Source organism: Pagrus pagrus (assembly GCF_965226575.1).
Source record: "Pagrus pagrus genome assembly, chromosome: 13".
Taxonomy (NCBI): domain Eukaryota; kingdom Metazoa; phylum Chordata; class Actinopteri; order Spariformes; family Sparidae; genus Pagrus; species Pagrus pagrus.
In genome coordinates, this window is record NC_140197.1 from 24,599,176 (window position 1) to 24,624,463 (window position 25,288).

General features: G+C 41.8%; 3 protein-coding genes across 4 annotated transcripts; 2 read left to right on the top strand and 1 right to left on the bottom strand.

Moving 5' to 3' along the window:
• Positions 1–558: 558 nt before the first annotated feature.
• On the top strand, positions 559–3,566 carry psmc3ip (PSMC3 interacting protein). Its single transcript, XM_084372024.1, has 8 exons — positions 559–663; positions 1,465–1,565; positions 1,659–1,748; positions 1,839–1,950; positions 2,083–2,228; positions 2,332–2,385; positions 2,786–2,845; positions 2,946–3,566. The coding sequence occupies exons 1-8, from the start codon at positions 645–647 to the stop codon at positions 3,000–3,002; spliced, it is 639 nt and encodes a 212-aa protein (XP_084228150.1). The 5' UTR covers positions 559–644; the 3' UTR covers positions 3,003–3,566.
• Positions 3,567–3,689: 123 nt separating this feature from the next.
• mlx (MAX dimerization protein MLX) lies at positions 3,690–9,175 on the bottom strand (the record flags this gene model as incomplete). 2 transcript variants are annotated; one of them, XM_084372022.1, is made up of 8 exons in its annotated part: positions 3,690–5,085; positions 5,229–5,430; positions 5,533–5,632; positions 6,014–6,116; positions 6,243–6,352; positions 7,200–7,289; positions 7,450–7,489; positions 9,103–9,175. In XM_084372022.1, 8 exons carry the CDS (start codon positions 9,139–9,141, stop codon positions 5,029–5,031), a joined length of 741 nt encoding a protein of 246 aa, XP_084228148.1. In that variant the 3' UTR covers positions 3,690–5,028. The 2 variants fall into 2 exon arrangements, with proteins under 2 accessions (XP_084228148.1, XP_084228149.1); XM_084372023.1 differs by having other exon boundaries at positions 7,450–7,486; positions 9,103–9,141.
• An 872-nt stretch (positions 9,176–10,047) lies between these two features.
• fmnl1a (formin-like 1a) lies at positions 10,048–24,411 on the top strand. The gene is made up of 25 exons (XM_084370589.1): positions 10,048–10,663; positions 14,153–14,236; positions 14,597–14,683; positions 14,785–14,858; positions 15,273–15,356; positions 15,458–15,601; positions 16,698–16,806; positions 16,906–16,982; positions 17,066–17,159; positions 18,381–18,455; positions 18,571–18,681; positions 19,627–19,776; positions 19,863–19,964; positions 20,903–21,473; positions 21,554–21,678; positions 21,774–21,973; positions 22,065–22,299; positions 22,380–22,448; positions 22,530–22,610; positions 22,938–23,067; positions 23,148–23,311; positions 23,395–23,496; positions 23,583–23,675; positions 23,792–23,903; positions 23,997–24,411. The coding sequence occupies exons 1-25, from the start codon at positions 10,478–10,480 to the stop codon at positions 24,059–24,061; spliced, it is 3,324 nt and encodes a 1,107-aa protein (XP_084226715.1). The 5' UTR covers positions 10,048–10,477; the 3' UTR covers positions 24,062–24,411.
• Positions 24,412–25,288: the final 877 nt, after the last annotated feature.

Here is a 25,288-nt window from a genome sequence, read left to right on the forward strand (position 1 = left end):
TGACGGGGGAGTAAAAGACGTGGGATTGACCCTGAAGAGATTATTCTAAAACATTTGCAATATATTTGCTCTCAAACTGTGGGAAAGCTTAGACAGTTTGAAAGTAATGATCAAATACAGCAGACCCAGAGATAACACTTTTTTTTTTTTAATTCCACGCCTACATTACCCACAATGCAATTTAGCCACTGAGAGGCATCACTGGAGGCAATTTAGCTGATTACATACAGGTTTTATGCTTTTCCACATATTCAGTAGCTCTCCCAAAACCCGTTAACACAATTTAATGTGTTAAATAGATGGAGTTACCCTTTAACTGTGCCTGAGACCAGGCAAAAAAGCCAGACGGCTCACTTTGTTTTTCTTTCCGGATATCATAAAAACTTAACGAAAACTGACTGGAACTGAGCCAAAGTTATAAACAAAAGCTGATTAGGTTGGGAGCAAATAAAACACCCCAGTGGGGCAGTTAATGTGAAGCTCTAAACTGTTATATGATTAAAAAAAAAATCTGCCACCCTGGAGGAGCAGGGGAGATATTTCTCGTGGTGTGAAGCATCTTGAGACAAAACGATCTTTTCAGTGACGCATATTTTGCGCGAAACTCGACTTGGGAAGCTAAAGTGAAGGTGGAGGAGTCAGAAATGAGTAAAAAAGATAACGGTAAGAGATCAGCTGAACGCCAGGGTGCTTTCTGACTGTAGCAAGCTGGCTCGCGTATCTCACACTCGTATCAAACGAGCGACAACGGCTACATTCACCAATACTGAGTTAGAAAGTTTAGCTAAGAAGCTATGAGCTAGCTACCGTTACATACAGACTGCTTGATAAGCTAGCTGACCTGAAGGCTCTCGATCCTCCTTATGAGAGTTTACTCGAAAGACGCCAACTTTTACAACATGGTATTGTTGTTTTAAAGCTTCGTGTGTGAGATGTATTACATTATGTTACTTCTTATATACTAAACTTTATTTGTCACCAGCGATTTAAGTACACACAGACCTAGCTAGGTTAACATGTAAACATTAACGGCTAGGACGCTTTTATACAGCGTTAAAGAGGCACTATGTAGTTTTAGAGACGAAATTCAAACTCAGAGTTTTAATATTTACAATATTAATGAGGTAATAAGAAATATTTATTTTTTCCATAAATGAATAAACAAGCTGTTCTCAGAGGAAAATAAGGTCCACAGAAAGGTGGCAGGGTCCGCCACATACAAACAAAGTAAAGCAGTATGAAATTGTGAAATCAGTCAATGAAGATCTTTCTCTTCTGATTAAAATGTCTTCTCCAAAACTACACAGTGCACCTTTAAGGTATTTTAAAAAGACCATAACAATCTAGCTGTCATTTCTAACTATGTTTGAGGTATAACAAGTATATTGTTACTGTAAATTGAAGTACTTTTCAGCGATGTTTCTGTCGGCTCATATGATCAAACTTTCCTGCTGTCATCCACAGGAGCGACACTCATCCTCGCCTATCTGAATGAGAAGAACCGGCCCTACAGTGCTCAGGATGTCTTCTGTAATCTACAAAAGCAGCATGGATTGGGCAAAACGGTGAGATGAGCTCTTATACTGTACATAACATGCAGTGGTATGTGTGTGTGTAGCCTACATTTATAGACTGATTACATATTTATCATTCTCTAGGCAGTTGTCAAAGCCATGGAGCTGCTGGCGCTCGAGGGGAAGATAAAGGAGAAAACATACGGCAAGCAGAAGATTTATTTTGCTGATCAGGTTAGTCTGCTCATCTGATGTGTTGTGTTGCTGCGTATAGTATTTTTTTATGTTTAATCTGAAAATGACAGCTGCTAATCTCTCCCACAGGCTCAGTTCAAAGACGTGAAGGATGCAGACCTGAAGGCCATGGACTGTCAGATTTCAGAGCTCAGTGCAGAGGTGCAGTCTCTTACCCAGAGCTGCAGACAGCTAGATGCAGGTGGAGTACACCATAGATCACCGCGTGTTTACACTGTACCAAGGATGTTGCTGTTTTGCACAAAGCTCCACCTGACTGAAATGTCTTTGAAAGGGGATGTTGTGTACATTTGTGTGTAATCTCCACCAACAGAGCTGAAGGAGCTCAGCAGCTCACTGACAACAGAGGAAATGGTGTCAGAGATCCGAGAGCTGAAAGAAGAGTGCTCCGGGTACAGAGCGCGTCTGGAGAAGATAAAGTCGGCCACGAATCACGTCACGCCAGAAGAGAAAGAGAAGGTTGGTATGCATTAATACAATAGACTGTCTTACAGATCTAGTAAAGATACTCCTGTTGTTGTACATTATAGTAGTATATTGCTCATAATTTTTTATTTTTCAGGTTTACAAAGAGCGGGATGTTTACGTGAAGGAGTGGAAAAAGAGGAAGAGATTGGTAATGTATATAGAGCTGCTTTAATCGATTAGAAGATCAGTTTTTAAAGCAAAAAGGGCCCAAATTTTCAGGCTGCAGCTTTTGCAAATTTATTGAGAGTGATAATAATAGTTAATACACCCCTAAATGTATATTTTGAGTAACGAACATTTAAACAAGGGCCACAAAAAACTTTGTCTTAACTGTAATATTTTTAGTTAGTAAAAATTTGATTTGAAAAAGTCAGGAGGAGAACAATATGGAACTTTTGCAATCATACTTTCAGCATTAGTATTACAAGTAGCAGTTGGAAAGTGAGATAAGGAAGGAGGAGTTGGGTTGCAAAGGCATCTTTGTTATCATATAAAGACACGAGGCGTCGACACACAATCCCTCCAACTTCCTTCTGTTTTTTTCTCAGGCGTCTGACATGATCAACGCAATCCTGGAGGGGTATCCGAAGAGCAAGAAGGAGTTCCTGGTGAGTGAAAGAATCTCATAAAATCAACTTTCCAAAACTTAACTTTTAAGCGTTTTGCTTCCCAGAACTAGTGAATAATATACCTGTGTTGCCCCCACAGGATGAAGCTGGAGTGGAGACCGATGAGGACTGTAAGGCGGTTCTTCCGAGTACTTGATAGAACAAGGAAACACTTGTTCATTCACCTCTTCTATGTGAGCCTGTGCAGTGCCAAGAATGTGGACTACGAATTAGGGCCACAGCACGTTCCTTTATTTATAGCCTTTTTGAACACATTGTACATCTCATAAAAGTTAAAAAAGAAAATAAAGCTTTTCTAATTGGAAGTATATTGATACAAAAAATAGCTGTCACTTGCAAGACACTGTCACATCAGTCGACACCACTGACGCATACTTGCATTTTCTTGTATTTTTTTTTTCCCTTTTTAAGGCCATAAAAACCAATCCTGAGCCTTTGATGAAAATGTAAATGGATTATTCGTTATAGCTTAGAGGGATGTACATTCTTTGTTGTTCTTATTACATGTTCAAGTCCATCTTGATGTCATTCTTTTTAGAAAACTGTACATAAAAGAACCACATCATTGAAAGCATGGATGGTTATTCATGACCTTCAGCTGTTATAGGGGGGTTGTCCCACTTTTCCCTCTCCTTTGTTAATAATCCTTTGTACCGTTTCTTCACTCAGTATTGCTGCCAAGTGATTAAATGTTCATGACAGTAATTTTTCATACAGAATTTCTCCAACAAAAAGCACTTAAGTCATCTTTTTCAAGTGTTAACAATAAGAGATTTTGCAGGATCATTAGCTGCAGAGATAGGGATCACTGCCCAGGTACATCTGTCTTCTGCTGTCATCTTACACACTTTATTTTCATTTTACATGGGCAAAATTAAACAGGACACATATTCAACTTTATTCTCCTTTACATAGGTTGACATCTCACTTAGGATGGTGGTATCCAGTAGATGGCTTTTATAAAAGAACTGAATGAATGAACTATCAACAGAAACTACTTGAAGCAACAAGACGATATTTCCCTGCGATTAAAGCATCGACAGTAAAGCAACTCTTTGTTATTGGGCAGATGAGCCGTATGCATAATAGATTTTACTGGAAACAAAACTGTCAAAGGCATCACGAAAATTTGCTTTATATCATACACTTAAAAATCATAAGTATAAAAACACTCATTCAGTACAGCGGCTGCAAATTGTGCGTGGCCACGTCCATTGTTCTCACCAGGAACCTGAGGCTGCTGGAGGGTACAGTGACAGAACGTTTTCAGCGTTTCCAGGGCACCAAAGGAGGAATCAGTACATGCTCTCAGCTAAACTCAGTACATCCGTCCATTAAAACTACTGATTCTTTAATTTAAAAACTGTAGAGTAAACTACGATCATCACAATCAACACTTTGTATTTAACATCACCTGCGAAATAAACACAACATGTATAACTGCTTGTTTTAAACATTTAACACAATGCATGGTGTAGGATAATTATTGACAATATAAACAATCATTCGTTAATAAAAGACCTTTCTGCTGTCTACATTGCACACCTGTCACCTGTGAGATTTCAGCATTCTGTCACACTCAAGGTAGGAAAGGTTTGTTTCAATCAAACCTCAGTGGTAAAATGCTAAATCACCATGGAGCCATTGTAAGGAGAAATGAAATGATTCAGGAGTGGTATGGCTGACTCACAGTGTTTGTTCACTGAAGCTGAGACGAGTCCTTTGGATCAGCATTAGGCTGACGTGACAGAGGTAAAGCTCGGGACGAGGTCGATGGGTTGCAGAAGCAATACAATCAATGACCTCTATCTGTAAGAGGAGTCTTGACTTATCTCAAGGGCAACAGTTAATGCATTCAGTGACCACAACTACTACACTATCTAGTCTACCGGATGGATTTACATTCATCTGGGAACTCTTGACTTCTGAACTTGTGTTTCCCCTTGGCGGCAAAATAATAACACCTGCTCAATCTGATACAAATTTCCATCTCTGCCCGTACTGTGGGTTGAGGTAATCCATATGCAGCCAGGGAGTCACTGATGAGCTGAAGAGAGTGTAAATACTGTGGTGTGGCCTGAGGCTGATTGGAGTTTTTACTCCACCCTGAGAGGCCAGAGCAAGCCCAAAGTCTGAGAGTTCAGTCTCGAGGTTTCACTCGATCAATAAAGCTGACCATTGAGCTGCCGGAGCATCCCGACAACAAACTCCCTCAGCGTCTAGGAAAGAAAAGACACAACATCAACAAAGCCACACTGATTTTAAACTGTGTCTGATCTGCTATTGATTGCTGTAACAAGTGGGTTTACCCAGTAAGGGATCAATAAAGTCTAATTCACAATGTGTCCAGAATATATCTTACCTGTGGCTTGCAGTGCTCCTCAATCCAGCTGAACACGCAGGCGGAGAGTTCTTGAAAACTGCTCACTGAAACAGAAGTACTGAAGGACTGGAACAGGGTGTCCATGATGCTCTGAAAAACGTTGAACTTGACCTGGTCAGACACCTGATCCCCTCCCTGCTGTGGGTGGTTCTGGTGGGCCTTCACTATGTGCTCATAGTTCCTATAAGGAAAAACAATCATAACAAGTTGGGAGTTGTTAGTGGGAATGTGGCATTAACTAAAGTAAATGAAGCTTGAAAAAGTTGGTGAACCATTATCTCACGTTTTCATGATCTTCAGCGCTGTCACTTCTTTCCTTAGTACCGAAACTTCCTCCTCTTGCTTCTTCTTTTCCTTGTGAAGAAAATGGATGTAGTCTATCGCTGCAAAAAAATAAAACACAGAAATGCATCAGTCAGGGATTTCTTCACTCAGCAGAGATTTAGGTCTCCATTTTCCATGAGGCGTCGTCCCCCGTCAAGCATCTCTGCTGCCACTTCCTCCTTCTTCTCCTTGTGAAGAAACTCCAGCAAGTGTAGAGATCTCTGTGCTGCATGACATCCATCTTTCTATTGCCTCAGGTGATCTGATTTTTTTTTTTACATTACTATCTTTTTTACTTGCTTTGTGCAATGATAATACATGAGACTGGATCTGTACTTTGAGGCTAAAAGCAGCATGCAGATTATGAACAGTGTTCATCCAATTTAAAACTAAATTTGGACAGAAATCTCTCAGAAAAAAAAAAAAAAATCACATCTTACTTTTCTGCAGTACCGTAGCCTTGCTTATCTTCTGTGCGCCCACTGCAAATTCAGACTGCTGCTGGCAGGTCGGTACTATGGACTGGAGATCATCATAACCTTTCTAAAGTAATAAAAAATAAAAAGAAGAAGTCAGTAATAACTACTGGGCAAGTGAACATCGTGAACAAATATGCAACTTTTCAAATGGTGTGTGTACTGTATCTATAGTAAGTCACAAAGACGTTACCTTGATAGCGTCCCTACGCTTCTGCTCCGCCTGTGTGTGCGCTTGTCTCCGTCGATCTTTATACGAGTCCTTATATGACGCCTCGTGTCTGTAGTCGCTGTCTTCATCGTCTGTTCAAGAACATATTAACACAGATTAGTACATGCTTCAGACTCCTGACTGTGACAGAGAACACCAGCTGGCACACTTTAAAATGTACTGTTTTGTTATTAAATAGAACTAACGCATGACATTATTTGACGGAGGCAACTAAAAAAAAAAACAGCTGACAGAGTATGAACAAAAGCTGTGATAAAGATGGAACACAGTTCTGCATATACGGTATATTTCTCAAACTTACAATTATACACTATATACTCCTCTGACTGGTTTTTGAACTTAGAAAAAGGAAGCATGTAGGCTCACTTCAGGCACACTCAAACTGAGCCAAGGATGTTGTTAAAAAGCCTTTACTTGTTAGGGCATGCCAGGGTTCGGGAGAAAGGAGACAAAATGCAGAAAGGTTTCGACCCGCATTCGGTCTTCCTCAGGGCATGACCGGAAAGAGGAATCAAACTGAGTAAACTGCTGCGGTTAGTCAGTGTGCCTGAAGTAAGCCAACGTGGTTTTTTAAAGCTCTCTAAAATAATTAGCGTTGCTTTATATCTTATTAAGAGTAACTACATATCCTGTGATACGAGTGGCAAGAAAGGATTTTTCTTTTATTAGAAGCAGTAAGCTAAATGAAAGAAAGCAGGCTCTGTCTCAGTTTAACTATGAGCTTTTGCTTTACGTTTATAAGGTTTATTCTACAAACGATTTTTAAATATCTGACATAATTTAGACTCAATGTCTTTGCATTATGGGGAATGGGTCATTCAAAGTGAGGTACAGTCAACAAAGCAAACATTCACATCACAGTCTAAATGTAGCACAACTTTCAGCAGTGTCAGACCCCTTCTATCACAAACATAATACCTGTATTTGGTACTGAAGAGGCACTTGTTGAGCCGATGCTGTTGGCTCTGGACACAACTGTACCCTTTCTGGCACTATCGGTGAAGAAACCTGTGGAGTAAAACAGCTGACATCAAAGATCTTTTACTGCGAGAGCAGAAATAGACTTGACATGCTAATCTCACAGACCATAAACACAAGGTCACCATCATATAGCCTAAATATCAGATTATATGACAATCATCAAAATAGGAACTGACTGAATACTCACTGTGGTCAAAGCCACTGTCGCTGAAGGCACCGTCTGTCTGCTGAGCCATCACCAGACAAGAGAAAATGGAAAAGGGAGAAAATAGAGACTTAGAGGCTGAGGAGAAAATTGTGCTGCCCAAAATACATCAACAATAGACCAGCAGATAGGCTGCATGTTAGACTGTCTAAACCCCCTCTGAGCATTGCCCTGATTTTTTCCAATTTAAGTATGCAGGAGGATAAACAGCTGCACCAAATTACCTCTTCACTGGCAGATCTAGGGCACCACAACACAATTGTTTCTTTAATTTGTTGACCCCAAAAATGAGTCCATTTTTTTTTCTTTCTTTCAATGATTCCAGGGGGCAGAACACCAGTAGCACAGAGATAGTCGAAAAAAGTGGCTGGAGGTATGTCGATTGCTGCTCAGCGGCATATACCAATCCCTAGACCGTTGGTAAGAAGAGTCAAACATCTAGCAAGTGTTGAAATTGAACACCCTTTTCAGTGTTGTGGTGACGCCGAGATCGAAAAGTGGCTGAAGGTATGTCAATTGCTGCCCAGCGGCATATACCGATCCCTAGACTGGTACACCGATCCTTGGAGTGTTATGCCGCCTGACAGGTTTTCATTATTAGGAGAACATAATAATACATTACTTCATATAAAATTCATCAGGGGGCAGTACCCATCCAACAGTCTTTCAGTGGCGTAACAGTCTCAAGCGACACATACGTCATGTGTCGGTGGAATACCAGCGTATACCACTCCAAGGATCGGTATACCGGTCTAGGGTTCTGTATATGCCGCTGGGCAGCAATCGACATACCTTCAGCCACTTTTCGATCTTGGCGTCACCAAAACACTGAAAAAGGGTGTTCAATTTCAACACTGAGTCTTGCTAGATGTTTGACTCTTCTTACCAAATGTCTCTTTACCTACAGCAGAATCATATTCAAGGAGGGTATCAAAGGCTGCCCCCTACAAAAGGTTTATATTACAAATGCTTGGATCAACTATTTTATTCAGGAGTCCATGTCATGAAGAAGATTGGGAAGTCTCTTTCAAAAGACATATCAAACGCATGTTTATTTACACTACATGTTACAGCCATTTCCATATTGATTGATAGATTGTAGATATTGATTAACCCGCCATTAGGAAAGCTTTGGTCAATAAGTAATTTTCTGGTGATAAAAAGACAGTTTAATGATGCTTAATGTGTGGTGGGGCTGCAAATAGCACTACATTTACCAGCTTCCTAACGGTAGATTTACTGAACCATTCTGTCAGCTTCTTCAATAAACCTTTACTTAGCTTTCACAAGGATGTTTAAAGGAACGTATCAAGAAATGCAAAACGAGAAAAGTTATTTACAGATGTATTCTAGCCATAAACGAAGTATACACGGGGAACATGAGCTGCTCTGTGAGGACGTTTTGTTTACTTAACTAGCCAACGCTAGCTAACGGTTAGCTTCATGAGGTTAGCAAACGTCATCTAGCTCACGTTAGCTGTGGAGCTAACAAAGCCGTGCTTCCTCGTAACGCTTCCAAAACTTCAACTTTTAGACAAAACAACGTTTGACACTTATCGCTGCGGACACGTGGCAAACGTGACAATCTATTCAAAGCAAAGTTGAGGTTAACTAACATCAGTTAGCGTTACTTACTTTCCAGTGGTCCTCTGGCGACGTAGTTGGGTCCGTCATTTTGGAATGCAAAGTAACTACTATCGCTGATGCGTTCGCGTGCTCCACGTAAAGTCTCCTTCTTCGCCAACAATTAGGGAAAGCCGAACTCCGTCTTTCAACTACACGAATAAAAAGCGAGGACTTGTCTTTTCTTGGGGATAAAAGCTTCAATAATTAATGTCACATTTTTTTAATTTCAATTTTTTAATTTCCCCCAAAGGAACTAACGTTACTCTAAAAGCACGTATGCATCAACTGATGATGAATGTTATTATGAATGACTATAAATCTAATCCTTTTTAAATAGTCGCTCCTAGATGCCCACTGCTTAACAAATATACTAAATGCTACTTGAATCTTAAATGAAGCTAAGTGTTGTGAAGTCAAAGATTAGAAGTGCAATATCCGAGGAGACCTCGAATGCAGCGACCCTAAGTGCAGTAGCTAGTTTGAAACACAGAGGGGCGCTGTTGGACAACCCTCCCTACCTACTCACTGAGGACTTGCTCTGCTTCTCTCACCTGTACTGCCACATTAATCTGGCCTCATGTTGAGGGACATGGCCAAAACAAATGTCCCCCCAGTGCCATGCAGGAGAATGAATGGCTCTAGTGTTGTGAAACTGGACTCATGGTAATGTTGGAGAAAGTTTCCTTTGTTTTTGTTGGTTCACTTGACACCTGTACCTGCTTGGTTAGCATGCTTCCTCAACCTTTGACACTTTCTCTTTGATTTAATTCCTCTGACACCTTATCGTGCTCATCATTCACCTACTCATTGCATGCATGGTAAGCGTAACGGTTACCATGTTTATCTTCCACTCTGTCCTCCACCCCAGGTTCTGTCGCTATCGTGCACAGGAAGTTGCTCTTCTGCTTTTGTGTTTCTGTGGTTTCTGTCTGTACAGAGTGTCGCACTCCCCTCTCCTTCCTCTCACACGCAGCCCTCTGTACTCACTCCACCAGAGGAGTTTTCGGTCAACAAGTGTAGAGACTAGTGAGTGACACTCAAGTGGCATTTAAGTGGGTCTTTTCAACAGGCCCCTACGAGGCTTGTAACCTTAATTCTCAAAGGTTATTTTGGAACGAGAAGGACAGGTTCATGAGAGGACAGACATGAGGAAGAACTACCTTTTTTCGTCATCCACCCTGTCCTCAGGACCCAGGCGGATTCTCTAGACCAGAGGCTTGATGTTTCTGTCCTTGAACGCTCAAAGGCTCGGTTTGTTTCAGGCCTTCTTGCTCTAGTCACCTGGAGTTATCCCTTTTTGTCACTCTGTTTTGGAATACACTGATTTCTCAGGAGAAAGTGTTTGTGTACAGCTTTCCTCCTGGATTACTTGTGGAGATTAGTGATGGGGAATGCGGCTGCTGGGGTCATGGAGCAGGAGCCGACTGAGGGCCGAGAGGCCAGGAACTCAGTCGGAGCAGCTTCTGGAATGAGCAACCCCACTCCAACCGTTCAGAAGAAGCAGCCGGCTCCCCCCAAGCTGCCCATGCCGCCAGAGGAGGAGCTGGAGGAGCGCTTCAACCTGGTGCTGGTGAGTGGCTGCACAGGAGACAACACATGAAAACGAAGATTGTGTGCCTGGTTTGTGGTAGAGGCCATGGGATAATTATGCAGGTACACAGAAAGCAGAGGCACAGAACAAAACAAACCACATCCAATTTTCAGCTGCACACTTGCACTCTGTGATTGATTTATGCTGCCAAAATACAATTTGAAGTAAACACAGGCTGCAGATGATGCCAGCATTTTTAGCTTTTGTAGTTGTCCCATTGTCACAATCTGTTCTGATATCTGAGGTGGGTACAAACCTTCCAAAATATCTGCAGAGCAAAGAGACATTTGACACATTATCTTGTTTAAATGTTATCAGTGACTGCTCCATTCAAATATGGGCTCTGACAATAGAAACAGTGTTATCAACAAGTTACCAGACCCATCAACAAACTCCCTCCATTCACTATTACATTTGAAAATGTCAGATGAGGAATATGGTGATAAGTGCACGCTCGGGTAGCTGCTGGCCTCCAAGGGGAAGTTGTGCAACACATTTAAATGAGTGAGACCATAAGACCGGAAAACGACTGTTTCACCATTCTTTCAACAGTCATGAAAACAAGTCGGAAAACCTCCTGATGAGTAAGAATGGCACATCAGAACAAGCTGTTTAGTACCGGGGAGCAGTAGCACTTAAATCTTTGATTATGGTTGCTATGTTTGTGGAGATGAAAACAATAAAAAACACACAAAAAAAACACCATAAAGGAATTCCCCTAAATTAATGACCTCATTTGACTCAAGAAGACAAACACAACCACTGAAGTCACGCTGCCACTCTGCAGCCTGCAGCTGCTCCATTAACATCAGTAATCAGACTTTGACAACCTCAACACACCTAAATGGGCTTCATTTACTGCATCATTACAGCTCTGATCCCTGCTCAGTAGTGAAAAACATCAAATCTTTCTCCTCTCTAAGTTTTTGTGATGCAACAGGGGATGTGTGTCATCATTAAATGGGACAGAGCTCAGTTTTGTTCTCGGGCTAAACAGCATGAAGTGTCCAGGTTCTCTGCAGATCTCCTCTCTTTAACTTTAAACCAGTTTATCTGCTTAATTTCAGTCATATAAAGACGATCAACGGCAGAAGTTAAAAATAATGTTAGATATCCACTTTATTTTTACTTTGATCAACTTGTATCAGTGCAGGATGGAGGGAAGCTGTTGACAGTTTTGGCGTTTGTTGCAGCTAAAAAAAATAGCAAAAAAGTTTAGACGGTTTTTCATTTTTATCTGATAATGCTTTACAATTACCCACTGATGGAATGTAACTAAGTACATTTACTCAAGTACTGTAATTAAGTACAGTTTTGAGCTACTTGTACTTTACATGAGTATTTCAATTCTCTGCTGCATCAGAGCCAGAGTAGCGCATTTTTAATTAAATAATTTTAATGCAAAACTTTTACGTATTTAAGTTAATTTAATATCAGACACTTTAAGACTTTTACTCTGGTGCTATTCGCTTTTTACCAGGGTAACAATTAAACACAATATCTTTACTTTTACTCAAGTATGACTTTGGGGTACAACACTTCACTAGTCTGAAATGCCAACATTCGTCCAAATATTATGATGAAACTTATCTCAAAATTATTGTGGAGTTTTAAAGCCTGATGAATTAGAGTCATGATCCCAGTGGTGTTGGCAAACACTTAAAATATATTAACATTCATGTGCAATTATTTCACATAAGTTGTCAAATGTTGTCATACCAGTATGTAGCGAGGCTTTAGGATTAACTGTTTCATCAACTGAACAAAGGTGGCCTGTGCCATTTCGTGCCCACAACGCCCTCTCAGACACGTTATGAAAAGTATGACCTCACTTCCTCTTTGAAAGTCAACGCTAGAAGGAAATGAGACATGCACATCCTTCTTTATTTCTATATGCTTTCTATTTGCGCTCACAGTGTGTCATGTCAGTTCATGTACTGTAAGTGAACGCGAACACAGATGTCTGAGCGGCTCGTTCTTCAGTTTTATGGTGTTGTACCCTACAAACCCACAAAGGGACCCCGCCCTTGCCCCACCATGGTTGAAGCTCAGACTCTCCAGAAGCAAAACAACGGTCATTTCCGTTTCTGCTTCTCTTTTTTTCTTTGAAGCTGTGAAAAGGAGCGGCTGAAAGGATTAGTACTGCATGTAAATCATCATCATCATCGTGTGTTTGGAGTCTTAAATCAGGCGCATACCCAGTGACATGGCTGGTGTAGCATGCAGCAAGCAAAAGTTGTATAAAAACATCAACTTAGAATAAAGAATAGGAAAAAAGTCATGTAAGTCATTGCTCAATCAGTGCCCAAAGAAAGAGTTGAACTCTGTAATTAAAGGCTTTTTATTTGAATGACAGTAATTGAGGACCATTCTTGCCCCAAAAGTATAACATCCTTTAATAACCTTTATGTCTTTTTATTCCCACACACAAACTCCCCAGTTAGGTTCTGAATCATTCATGAGACTTAATTAGGCGTCATGTAACTATTCAGTTCTGAGGCTATTTGAATAAAGGAAACCTTTATATATCAGGAGTCGTTTCACTGTCGGGCGGAGGCGATAACTCAAACTGAAACTGCACTTTTTGGAAATTTATATGTCAGCTCCTTAAATAGTTGCGTCGACCTGCGCCAGAGACACGCAGAGTTTCTGATCTGTGTAAAATCCTCCATACAGCTCGACATATTGTGTACAATTTGTGAGTGAAAGGTGTGTGATGATGTTAAAAGTCTAATCTTTTGATGAAGACTGTAAACGCTCTGTCTGTATTTAAACTTTGATCATGTTAATTTAAAAAAAGCCACCAGATAAATAAAGATGGTGAGCAGTGGAGTGGGTTTCCTGAAGTTTATTTCTGCCTTGTGGTGTAAAATTTGACAAAACATCATCACGTGCACAAAGGCTCAAATGATTCCCTTGTTATTATAATAATAATAATAATAATGATAATAAACTTTATTTATACAGCAGCTTTCATACATAAAATGCAGCTCGAAGAAAACAATGATCAAGGTAATGAAAACAAGTTGGTAGTTGTAAAAACATTATTAAGATAGAGATAAAATAATTAAAAGCAAGATCATAATAATAGGTCTTGTGCTGTTGCTTGTGTAACATGAGGTGTAATCTTTGGTGCATAAAAACAGATGTTTTCATCATTCTTACGTGAAAAAATATTTGTTTTCTGACGTCAATGGTACCTACTGACAACCATCAGTACATACGTGTAAACACTGAGTCATCTGTACTTCCCGCAGGTAGGCGCCACCCTTCTGCTTTAAGCGGAAAGTGCATTTGTGGTTTGATTTGAATATTGTTGCATAAGCAGGAAAGATTAAGAAATATAATATTTCTGTCCTGACAAGAACAAAAAGATCCTGACGTGTGACTGATATAAAATTCATTTGATCACATTTAGATTTTTAAAATATTAAAACAGCCTCCTTCGTCTTCTCTCCTCTCTTTCAGAGCAACATGAACTTGCCTCCAGACAAACTGAAGCTGTTGAGTCAGTACGACAACGACAAGAAGTGGGAGTTAGTCTGCGATCAGGTAAGGATCAGGATCATTTATTCATTTTTTGGGTCATGAGCCTCAACCTCAGCGTACAGCTCATCAAAGTGAGCAGGGTTCTTGCAGGGTTGACGCAAAGTACATAAACACCCAAAATGGATCGTGCGGTAATGAGCAGAGTGTGAAAACCTTGCAGCAGTTTCTGTGGTTGCAACCGATGGAGGCGTTGACATGGTAACGGAGGGCGTTCAGTCTCTGCTGTGTTTACTAGAATAGGCAGTAATAGCTTCAGATGTGCACCGGTAAATGCGTCCAGTCCAGTCATCTAACCAGATATGTTGATAAAATGAGTCAAAAGCTTCTTTCTGATTTGGTTCTCTGCCGATCCTTCGTCCTCAGGAGCGTTTCCAAGTGAAGAGCCCCCCGTCCACTTACCTGGCCAAGATCAAGAGCTTCTACCAGGATCAAGGAGGGGTGTCTCGCAGGGTCAGTGTGAAGCATCGCCCCCCTCCTCTCATATCTGACACATCCTTTAATTTTCTACCTGCACAGTGATGTCTTGATTCTCACCTCTTCTGTTTCTTTAGCTCAAGAAACGGATCCAAGAAGCCACCCAGGTCCTTAAAGACTTGGAGATATCCCTTCGCACCAATCACATTGGGTGAGCACGTTGGGCCCCATGTAATATTAATGCTATGTAATGTGGTTTTATGCAGTTTTTGTTGTACTGTAACACCTTTAAAAGTCTTCTTCAATACACACCACTTCCTGATGTCACCTGTTAAAATTAAGTGGGTCAGCAAACCTGCTCAGTAATGTCAGTCACACAACGGTAATTATTTAGTAAACTATCTAAGGCCTGTTCACATCAGACCAAGTGGTGTTACGACTGAATTGTACTGAATTGAGCAAGTCTGTGGTTTGTTCCTTATGAAGTCAAACTTTCTGGTAAGAGCATGATTGTGTTATTTTTTTTCTTTCTGTGTTGCCCGAAGAGCTGAGAAAAGAATCTGTGACATTTAATAAAATATATCGTTCTGTCTGTGTTTCATTACTCGCTCTTTGTTTGTTGTAGATGGGCCCAAGAGTTTCTCAATGAGCAGAACAAAGGTCTGGATGTTCTGGTGGAGTACCTGTCCCATGCACAGAGTGACGCCTCGTGAGTAGCAGCAGGGTGTGATAGCTCTCCAAGAAAGATGATGCTCTAGCAAAAGGAAATGATTTATCATCATGGTTGTCTGTTTTGTATAAACTCTTTAGGTTTGAAGTGGAGAGTGTTGAAAATGGAGGCACCATGTCAGATAAAAGTAAACCAGCAGAGAGGTCAATGGAAGACTTGACCAAGAGCTACAGCAGCTCCCACTCACACGGGATGACCAGAGCTGCTCGGGCACTCACTGTAAGGTGAGTACAGATATATATATAGTGCACGGTACGTCATGAACTCCTAGTAAAGAGGAACTTTCAGCCAGTACAGTCCACATGTCCAAGTAGAGCAGAAGTGGTGTGATGGTGGCAGTAAGTGCCACAGAGCTGACCAGATGTCATGTCGTTTTCTTAGAAGTGCTGAAGTGTGTGAAGCTGAATGTCATCTGAGGGGTGAGAAAATAAATGAGAGGAGGAAGTTTTTGTTTCATAATGCACTTCAAGTAAAAAGTCAAAATGTCAAGAATAAAGTCAACTCTTCTGGTCCGTCAAATCCAGTTAGAGGAGCGGCTGACAGCAATGCGAGCTGCCCGAGCCTGCGGTCTCTGCCATTACTCCATCATTGGAGTGTATCGTTCTGTGTGTAGTGTAACAACCTCTTCGAAGTCCAAATAGACAACAACACTGTGTTCATGAGCCAAAAGAGAAATCATTTCTTTGTTACTAAAGCCGATTCTGAGGTACAGTTTCACCGATTCATCTACACAAGGCATTTTGTCGAGGCAGTCATAAGCCCTGTTTGATGTAGTCTCAGAGGGCCGACTTTAGTCTTGAGATGTCAAGTTTAGTCTCGACATTTCGGCTGAGCATTTTTCTTTCTCTAAATCACCATTTTTTGTTGCATATTTAGGTCCAAAGCTACAAAATCCTCATTAGTGCAAATACTCTCACAAATAGCGACAGCGCCAATTGATCAACCAACCGATAATATGAAACATTTGATCTGATCAATGTGTCTGTAGCGCTCTGTTTTTGCCGCCCGTCTTCATCTTATCACAAGACGGCACTTCCTCTAAAAACTGAGACGTTCAAAACCATGACAAACGCTTCAGTTTCTCCCACCGTCATTCATATCCTTTACTCTTCTTCATCCTTAACATTTCTTTCTTCCTGGTGCCACATTTCACCTGTCAGACAGACACAGACACACTGCATGTCCAAAAACAGCGCTGAAATTCATGTTATAATTGGCTGACGTCTAACTGTGCTCACTTCAAACCATTTGCACACACAGCAGAGTCTCTTTTCTTAAAGCATCTATTCATGTGTCCGTACACCTGTCATCGCTCTACAGAATAAGCTCCACTCTTGGAAACAAGATGCATAAGAAGTCCCATTCATCCTACCAGAGAGATGATGTACACGTCTGCATAATGTGCCTGCGAGCCATCATGAACTACCAGGTAGAGTCTCAACAGACTCAGTCAGTCAAGTGATATTTTCTCAAAACAAACCAACTTTTCCTGCATCTTCTCATACATGTGCTCCTCTTCTGCCTTCAGTCTGGATTCAACCTGGTGATGACTCACCCGCGCTGTGTGAACGAGATCACGCTCAGCCTAAACAGCAGGAATCCCAGGTGGGTGCATTTGTGTGTGAGACAACGTGCGTCTTCTCCAATCTGTCCACCGTATCTAACCCCTCCCTATGCTGCTGCTGCAGGACCAAAGCCCTCGTGTTGGAGCTGCTGGCTGCCGTGTGTCTGGTCAGAGGCGGACATGACATCATTCTCTCTGCCTTTGACAACTTCAAAGAGGTGAAACGACTCTCTCTATTGGGGATTTTAGCATAATGCATTGGTTTGATTTGACTTGCGACTGTTGCTCGCTCAGTCATACCATTGTTCCAGACTTCCCCTATCTGTTGACTCATCTTGTGACAGACGCAGTCCATCTGTCACATGCACGGTGGACAACTTTAGCACATGGAGAACAGTCATGTGTGTTATTTCAAAAAGCAGGGACAGTCCAAGGGGTTAAAAGTATACCCTTTTTAAGTGGTGATGAATGAGATCAGCTACCCGTCACAGACACATGGATCTAACGATGAAAATCGAGTAGAACATGTTCACATGCAGCCATTTTCCTCATTCAGGTTGGGAAGCTAACATCTTGTACTGCTTTGGTCCATGGTGCGTACGCCAAAAATAAGTTTATTGCTTGGAGCATTTAACAGTTCCAACCTAAAATACCATATTACAGATTACATGTGAGCCAAAACTTTATATGCAATACATGACTTTAATAACAGTTTCTCAACATCAACCCAACGTTTACTTTCGTCCGGTATGTTTCAGCATAATGCGATGTCAACCGGGCAAACTCGTGCACCACAACTTTCCGAGTTCTGACATTATTGCTAAAATTACCGTTTGATTACATGCAGTGTGTTTCACTTCCAGGCTTAGATGTTCATTATTATTTTAGAGTTAATTCATGCTGTTCGTTTTTTTATTATTTCACGGTTTCCTGAGTGATCAGCACCTGAAAAGACGACCTGTTAGATAACGCTTACGCTAGCATTCGACCGCTTCCTAGCTAACATCGACGTGTGATACACGATACACAATATGATAGGAAAGGCATGAATTAAATCTAAAATGTCAATGCACATCTTGAACACATTTATTTAAGCTTAGATTGAAATGCTCAGGATGTAATCAAACAGGAATGTAAGCTAGGTAGTAGTTGAATGCTAACATTAGCTAATGTGTTATCTAATGTGTTGTTTTACCTTGAAATATGGACCGATGTTCCTCCAGATTTTCACTATATGTTATCTTTTAAATTATGAAAAAACTGAATTATTTATGTATATACGACTTGAATAACATTAACAGAACATAACATCATCCTAGAGCTTCACAACCTGAACGGGACGTCAGAGGAAAATGGCCGCCTGTAGATAAAACTGCGTTGTATTACGGCCTCCATCGTGCCACAACTAGATATTCAGATACGTTTCTGTTTTTCCTCAGGTGAGCAGAGAAAGGAACCGCTTCGAGAAGCTGATGGAGTACTTCATCAATGACGACAGCAACATCGACTTCATGGTACGTCCACGGATGTATTACCTACACAAGATGGCCGGCTGTTTGCTAACAAATAAAGGGACTTTAATGTTGTGGGCGTCTTTTAAAGATAACTAACTTTACTCTCCGTCTCCAGGTGGCCTGCATGCAGTTCATAAACATCGTGGTCCATTCGGTGGAGAACATGAACTTCCGTGTTCACCTGCAGTACGAGTTCACACACCTTTCACTGGACAAGTATCTAGAGGTGAGTGTGTCCATGGTTTACCAGCGATGGATCTAGTTGAGTTGCACGTAGTGATGAACCCAGTGAGACTTATTACCTGAATCTGTAGCTCTGCTTTGCTCTACAGAGTTTTGGTAGTTTCAGCTCATTCTTAAGCTGTCTGACCACAACTTTTACTGTTTTGGTTCACTCTCATTGCTCTCATAGTGTTGTTTTCAGCCACAGCAGGGAGCAGACTACCTGCTCGGCATCAAACAGCTGACAGACACAGCTGGAGACTAGCTTGTGAACATAGTGGAGAATTTAACAGCAGAGGAGCCAAATGTTTTTCTCAGGAGTGTGTAGAGACCAAAAACGGAGCCGAAAGGGTGGTAATGTCCGACTTATTCAACAGGTGGCCACAAACACAACTTGATACTGCTGCCCTGTAACTGCTGGACTGCCATATCAACTCTAGGAGCTGGACCAAATATCTATACAGCAATACACCATGATACTTCCTCCTTAGATACAATTATCAGTATGCTGGCGCTGATAAAGAGGCACTCAGCTAAGACGCTTCACTTTTGTACATCTTTTCATCTCAGTTAGTGTCAAATTCTGGGAAACTCACACCACAATGCAGTGAATAAATATACTTCCTGCCTGTTGCCTTTTTTAGGGGTATTCTGTAACCTTGATTATCGTAGAATCGCTGTATCGTGATACTGTCGTTATCGTGGGCAACGTATCGTGAATCGTACAGTTTCCTCTTTTGTTTTGCTGATGAACTCAGAAAATATAACAAAAGAGTCAGTCTGTCCCAATGTCTGTATTTAAATATCTTCCGTAAATCTTAATTTAAAAGTCAACCTGAATGAAGCCCTACGCCATGTGTACATTATTCCTTTAAACATGCAATAGATATGTTATTCTAAGCTATTATTTGCTCATGTCATACATCATTATTGTGTGTTTGTGTGTCAGCGTCTGAAGCAAACAGAGAGCGAGAAGCTGCAGGTCCAGATCCAGGCGTACCTGGACAATGTGTTGGATGTGGGAGCCCTGCTGGAGGATGCCGAGAACAGAGGAGGGATGCTGATGCATGTGGACGACCTGCAGGATCACAACGCACAGGTCAGCCAGAAAATAAATCAAAAGAGGACGCTCTGTGGACAAAAAGAGGCTTTGATCTTGTGAAGTTAATGTTGTCTGTGTTGCAGCTGAACGCCCGGCTCGAAGAGATCGAGAATCGGACCGGGGAGAGAATATCTGAACTTGAGACTCAGCTCATGCAGGCCACCAAGGAGACTGAGCTGCTCAAAGTAAGTGCTCCTCCGTGACATGTACAGTGTTCAGTGAGATTAATTAGCCAAGTAAGGTGTGACATTCTCAAAGGTGATTAGTTAATAATGAGGTCAAACGAGTGGCATTTCACTTTGTTCTAATTATCTTAAAATGAACCTATAATCTAATCACCTTCGATATGAAATAAAAAGATGAGTGTTTGCACTCAGCTAATAAATCTGTAAATGACCTTGCATATTAGCAGCTTGGCTCTGGGGACATAAATGTCTCGCTCCCGGCTGGTTGGTCTCTACCCCTTTGGTCCACAACTATTAACAGATTGCCATTAAATTTTGTACAGACACTCATCGTTAGAAGAGGATTAATCCCCAAATGGCGTTGGTGACTCTGATTCATCCTTTTTTCCTTAATTTTTGTCCCAGACTGAAATATCTCAACAATCATCGGGTGGTTTGCATTGAACTTTCGTACTCACACGCTGAACGTTACCTTCTACTGTGATGATGCTGACTTTAACTTACAGCTCAAAACACCTCTAAGTCATTGACTGTATTAAATATGGATGGAGCTTCGTGTTCTGAAAAGTAAAGCCACTTAAATTTGCAGTCTTTCTTAATCGTCAGCAGGGTGCAACTTGCAGAGCTGCTAGTATGACTGTAGGCTTCTGATCTAGTTTAGGGCTCATGTTCATAATTTTATTTTGGGTTACCACTAGAATAGGGTTACATGCTTCGATGCTCAAAAACACATCCGTTTTCTCATACTGTGCAGGGCTGCAGCATTGTATTCCCCCTCTGAAACTTTAACTTGTATTTTATGTACAATAATATATATAAAACACTAAAGGGAAGGAAAAAAAGGCAAAAGCATTAGTTTAATTAGCATTAATTAGATAAGACAGACTCTTAATTAAATGCTCTTTGTGTGTTTCTATATTTGTGTTTGTGTCTAATAGGAAAGCCTGCGAGAGTCCTGTTCTCAGGTGAGTGCGTTGCAGCAGAGAGAACGGGAGCGAGAGCTGGACAGGGAGAGGGAGAAGGACAGGGAGCGTCTGAGCACCTCCGCCCCTCAGACGTCCTCAGAGCTGGAGCAGAAGATCCAGGAGCTGCAGGACAAGGGTCTGATCCGGCTGGGACGCAGTGCCTCTGGAGGTCTGGACATCCAGGTGGTGCCGGTCACCGTGGTCGAATACGTCCAAGCTCCGGCCTCAGCCGCCCAGACCACTACTCCGGACTCTGGCAGTGATTCTGCTGTCTCTGCTCCTCCGCCACCGCCTCCTGGAGGTCCAGGGGTAGTTGCTGCTCCTCCTCCTCCTCCTCCTCCTCCTCCACCACCTCCACCAGGAAGCAGTGGAGTTGTGCCTCCACCTCCTCCACCTCCCCCTTCTTTTGCACAAATTCCACCACCTCCACCTCCTCCACCTGGTGCTGGACCTCCACCTCCACCTCCCCCGCCTGGTGCTGGACCCCCACCTCCACCTCCCCCTGGTGGTGGACCTCCACCTCCTCCGGGTGCACCAAGCACTGGTAAGAGGGTTAACTGAGTGTGTAGGAACAGTAAATATCTTATTTGTTCGATGATTTATCCTTTTTTTCTGTTTTCTCAGGGCTCAAGAGCAAGAAGCCCATTCAGACCAAGTTCAGGATGCCTTTGTTGAACTGGCAGGCCTTAAAACCAAACCAGGTGATGGGCACCGTCTTCAACGAACTGGATGACGAGCAGGTTTTAGGGGTAAGAATTTGGATATCATTATATTACATATGTGTTTTCTGTATTTAACACTATTTTATCCTGAGCATCTCTGCCTCTCATTCTGTCAACATCAGGAGTTGAACATGGACATGTTTGAGGACATGTTTAAGACCAGGGCCCAGGGGCCTCCAGCAGACGTGACTGTCAAGAAGAAGTCAGTCAAGAAGGCCCCCAGCAAGATATCCTTGATTGACCCCAACAAGGCAAAGAATCTGGCCATCACTTTACGCAAGGGAGGGATGAGCCCATCTGCTATCTGCACCGCCATAGAGACGTATGTGCTTCACTGTTCACACTTCTGAGCTATCCTCCTTCATCTCTGTCTCGTACACTCACTGTTGTGGCTTTCCTGCTCTTCTGTGCAGGTACGACCAGCAGTCTTTGCCCATAGACTTCCTGGAGCTACTCGAGGCCTTCATACCATCAGATTACGAGATGAAGCTGCTGGTTAACTACGAGAAGGACGGCCGACCGCTGGAGGAGCTGACCAACGAGGACCAATTTATATTATGCTTTGGGAAGATTAAACGTCTGAAACAGCGAATAAACACTCTCACCTTCATAGGCAACTTCCCGGACACAGTCAAACGTATTCAGCCGGTCAGTTAGTCGAAGGTATTGTAAATTGGTTTTGAGTTCTGGTGACAGAAGTACTGATTTCGTTTTTACGTCATTCACAGCAACTGAACTCCATCATCGCCGCGTCCATGTCCATCAAGTCTTCAACCAAACTGAAAAAGATCTTGGAGGTAAGTACAAGAGAATACAACACTTTGATGTAGTTGTGAAATGTGTGATTTCACATAGGTCATCTCATGTGTCCCCTTCAGATTGTTCTCGCCTTTGGAAACTACATGAACAGCAGTAAGAGGGGAGCGGCGTATGGTTTTCGGCTGCAGAGTCTGGACCTTGTAAGTAGCAATCACTTGTACTAGATACATATTTGTCCTCTTACTGTACCTGTAGTGCTGTTTATCTGTCTTAATTGTTGTGGTGTGAGTTGCTGAGTTTTGGAGAGCACATCGTTTCATCTCAGTTGGTTTCAAATTCTGTGAAGCTGACACCACAACGCAGCGTATAAATACACGCTTCCTGCACTTGCACAGACATCATGATGTATCATTCGATGATTGTCTTGCAATTATTGCAGAATCTCTGTATCTGGATATTGTCGTTATCGTGGGCAACGTATATGTGCAACTGTTACACTACATTCAACAACATCTTTTGCTTCTCAGCTGTTGGAGACCAAGTCAACAGACCGCTCACAGACGCTGCTTCAATTCATCACCAACATCATCCAGGAAAAATACCCCGACTTGGCCAACTTCCACACTGACCTACACTTTGTGGACAAGGCAGCCCTCGGTATGTTCACGCACACACACATCACACTCTTGTGATTTAAATTTGGAGTGAAGCTTATCTCAGCTCTGTGTCTCTGCCAGTATCACTGGACGGCATTCTTCAGGACATCCGCTCATTAGAGCGGGGGATGGAAATGACCAAGAAGGAGTTCATGGTGCAGGACGACAGCCCGGTGTTGAAGGAGTTTGTCAAAGTCAACAGTGAGCAGCTGGATGCTTTGATCAAAGACAGCAAGACAGCACAGGTTAGCCCACACAACACATCTACAAAACACCTTATTTCATGCTTTTAGATGTATATTTTATGTTGCTGTCTGACGCCCTCCAGGAGGCATACGGCTCTGTGGTGGAGTATTTCGGAGAGAACCCCAAAACAACACAGCCTTCCATGTTTTTCCCGCTGTTTGGACGTTTCATAAAGGGCTACAAGGTGAGGACATGTGGCGGGTTTCTGATATTTAGCCATTACCATCGCTGCGTTGCATTTTAATAATTTTTTCCCTTGATTAAACACAGACTGCACTGCAAGAGCTTGAGCAGAAAAAGAAGATGGAGCGTGAGAGCAGCGAGGAAAAACAGTCATCTCCGAGCAAGGCTGGGTCACAAAAGGTAGCAAAAAAAAAGAAAGAAAGTAGAGATTTTACAGGTTTTGTGTTTTAATGTCTTATGTACAATCGTCTCAGAAATACTTGATACAGCTTAAATCTATTTGTGTCTTTTTCTAGGGGCCAATGATGCCTAAGATGCCCCAGATGGACCTGATAGCTGAGCTGAAGAAGAGGCAGAAGCCGCCGGTACGCGAGGGGAAGGACGGCGCCCTGGAGGACATCATCACAGGTACAGTAACATGATACTTTACTCGAGTAGTCACATTGTGATATTTTAAGCATGTGTGCATGTTTGATGTTGAAATTCTTCGCTCTGCTTCAGATTTGAGGAACACACCGTTCAGGCGGGGAGACGGTCGACGGCCGGCACAGCGCCAGGAAACTTGAGCCACTGCTGGTCCAAGAAATTTTACAAATTTAACTGGAATCACACTCGAGCATACAGACAGAAGAACAAGCTTTAACACGTTCTGTATATACAGTATATGAAAACATATGGCAGTGTGTATTTTTAACATTTTAGTGTGAATTTGTTGTAAATAGGATTTAAGATGGAACTTTTTGATGTTTTTTTAACAGTCCATGAATTTGATCCCAAATCTTGTTTAAAAACAATTTGATTATTTTTATGGCACCTCGTGACCTTTGTATGCGCTACGTTTATAGTGTTGTTGCCTAAGTAATAAAAAAAAAAAATCATGATTTTATTTGAAAATAAAGCTATTTTGTAACCATTGTCTCTGTATTTGTATTTCCTCCATGAAATGAGAGCTTTCACCTGACATGTGATGCAAAACACATTTTCTGTTGCTGAAGACACGACTCATCTGTATGAGTGGGGGATATTATAAAAAGTCATCAAAAAGTAATTTTACTTTTTAAATAAGATACAATTTCATTTCTTATGCTGATGGAAAGTCGAGTGAAGTTTCGTTGTCCACAAAACATTTCTGGAGCTTCGCAGTGACACAGCGTTGGAGCGTTCTCCTAAACAACTGAAGTAAACTGGGACTTAAAACGTACAAAAACCAACAGAAAAAAACATAAAAGATCTCCATACAGCTCATGTGGTGTAGTCCAAGTCTCCAGAAGCCAGGCGAGCCAACATTGTTTTAACAAAACAATATTTTCTGTACACCCTCGACGCACGGTTGAGCTTGTTGCACCCACTTCAGACAAATAACTTCTCAAATCAATTTGGGATCCCTGTGCTTCCGGAGACTTGGATCATGCCGAACAAGCTGTATAGAGCCATTTTATGTTTTTTATTTGGTTGTTTTTGTACATTTTGAAACAAGTCCCCATCTACTTCAGGTGTTTCGGAGTATGCTGAAAAGCTGTTTTGCTGTGAAGCTCCTGAAATGTCTTGAGGACCACCTTTCCATCGGTATGGGGCTGAGTAGCAAATGGCTTTTTAGGCACTTGGTTTTAGATTAGAGAGCTGCCTCTGAACTGTACATCGTTTGCCTTGTTTCTTCATCTCCTGTCGTGATAAATATATCTGAGATCTGATGAAAACGTTTACACAGTGTGAAATGATGTAGTAAATTTTACCGACCGACTACACACCAGTGACAGTGATCGTGTTTTATTGAACGTGATAAACGCTAATGA

What these genes read in the sequence shown, in the direction of transcription:
- psmc3ip (XM_084372024.1), top strand. An exon ending in AGATTTATTTTGCTGATCAG is followed by an intron (nt 1,749 to 1,838) that starts GTTAGTCTGCTC and finishes TCTCTCCCACAG; the next exon opens with GCTCAGTTCAAAGACGTGAA. An exon ending in AGAGCAAGAAGGAGTTCCTG is followed by an intron (nt 2,846 to 2,945) that starts GTGAGTGAAAGA and finishes TTGCCCCCACAG; the next exon opens with GATGAAGCTGGAGTGGAGAC.
- fmnl1a (XM_084370589.1), top strand. Translation starts at nt 10,478, where the DNA reads ATGGGGAATGCGGCTGCTGGGGTCATGGAGCAGGAGCCGACTGAGGGC. An exon ending in ATCTGCACCGCCATAGAGAC is followed by an intron (nt 21,974 to 22,064) that starts GTATGTGCTTCA and finishes TCTTCTGTGCAG; the next exon opens with GTACGACCAGCAGTCTTTGC. An exon ending in AACTGAAAAAGATCTTGGAG is followed by an intron (nt 22,449 to 22,529) that starts GTAAGTACAAGA and finishes TGTCCCCTTCAG; the next exon opens with ATTGTTCTCGCCTTTGGAAA.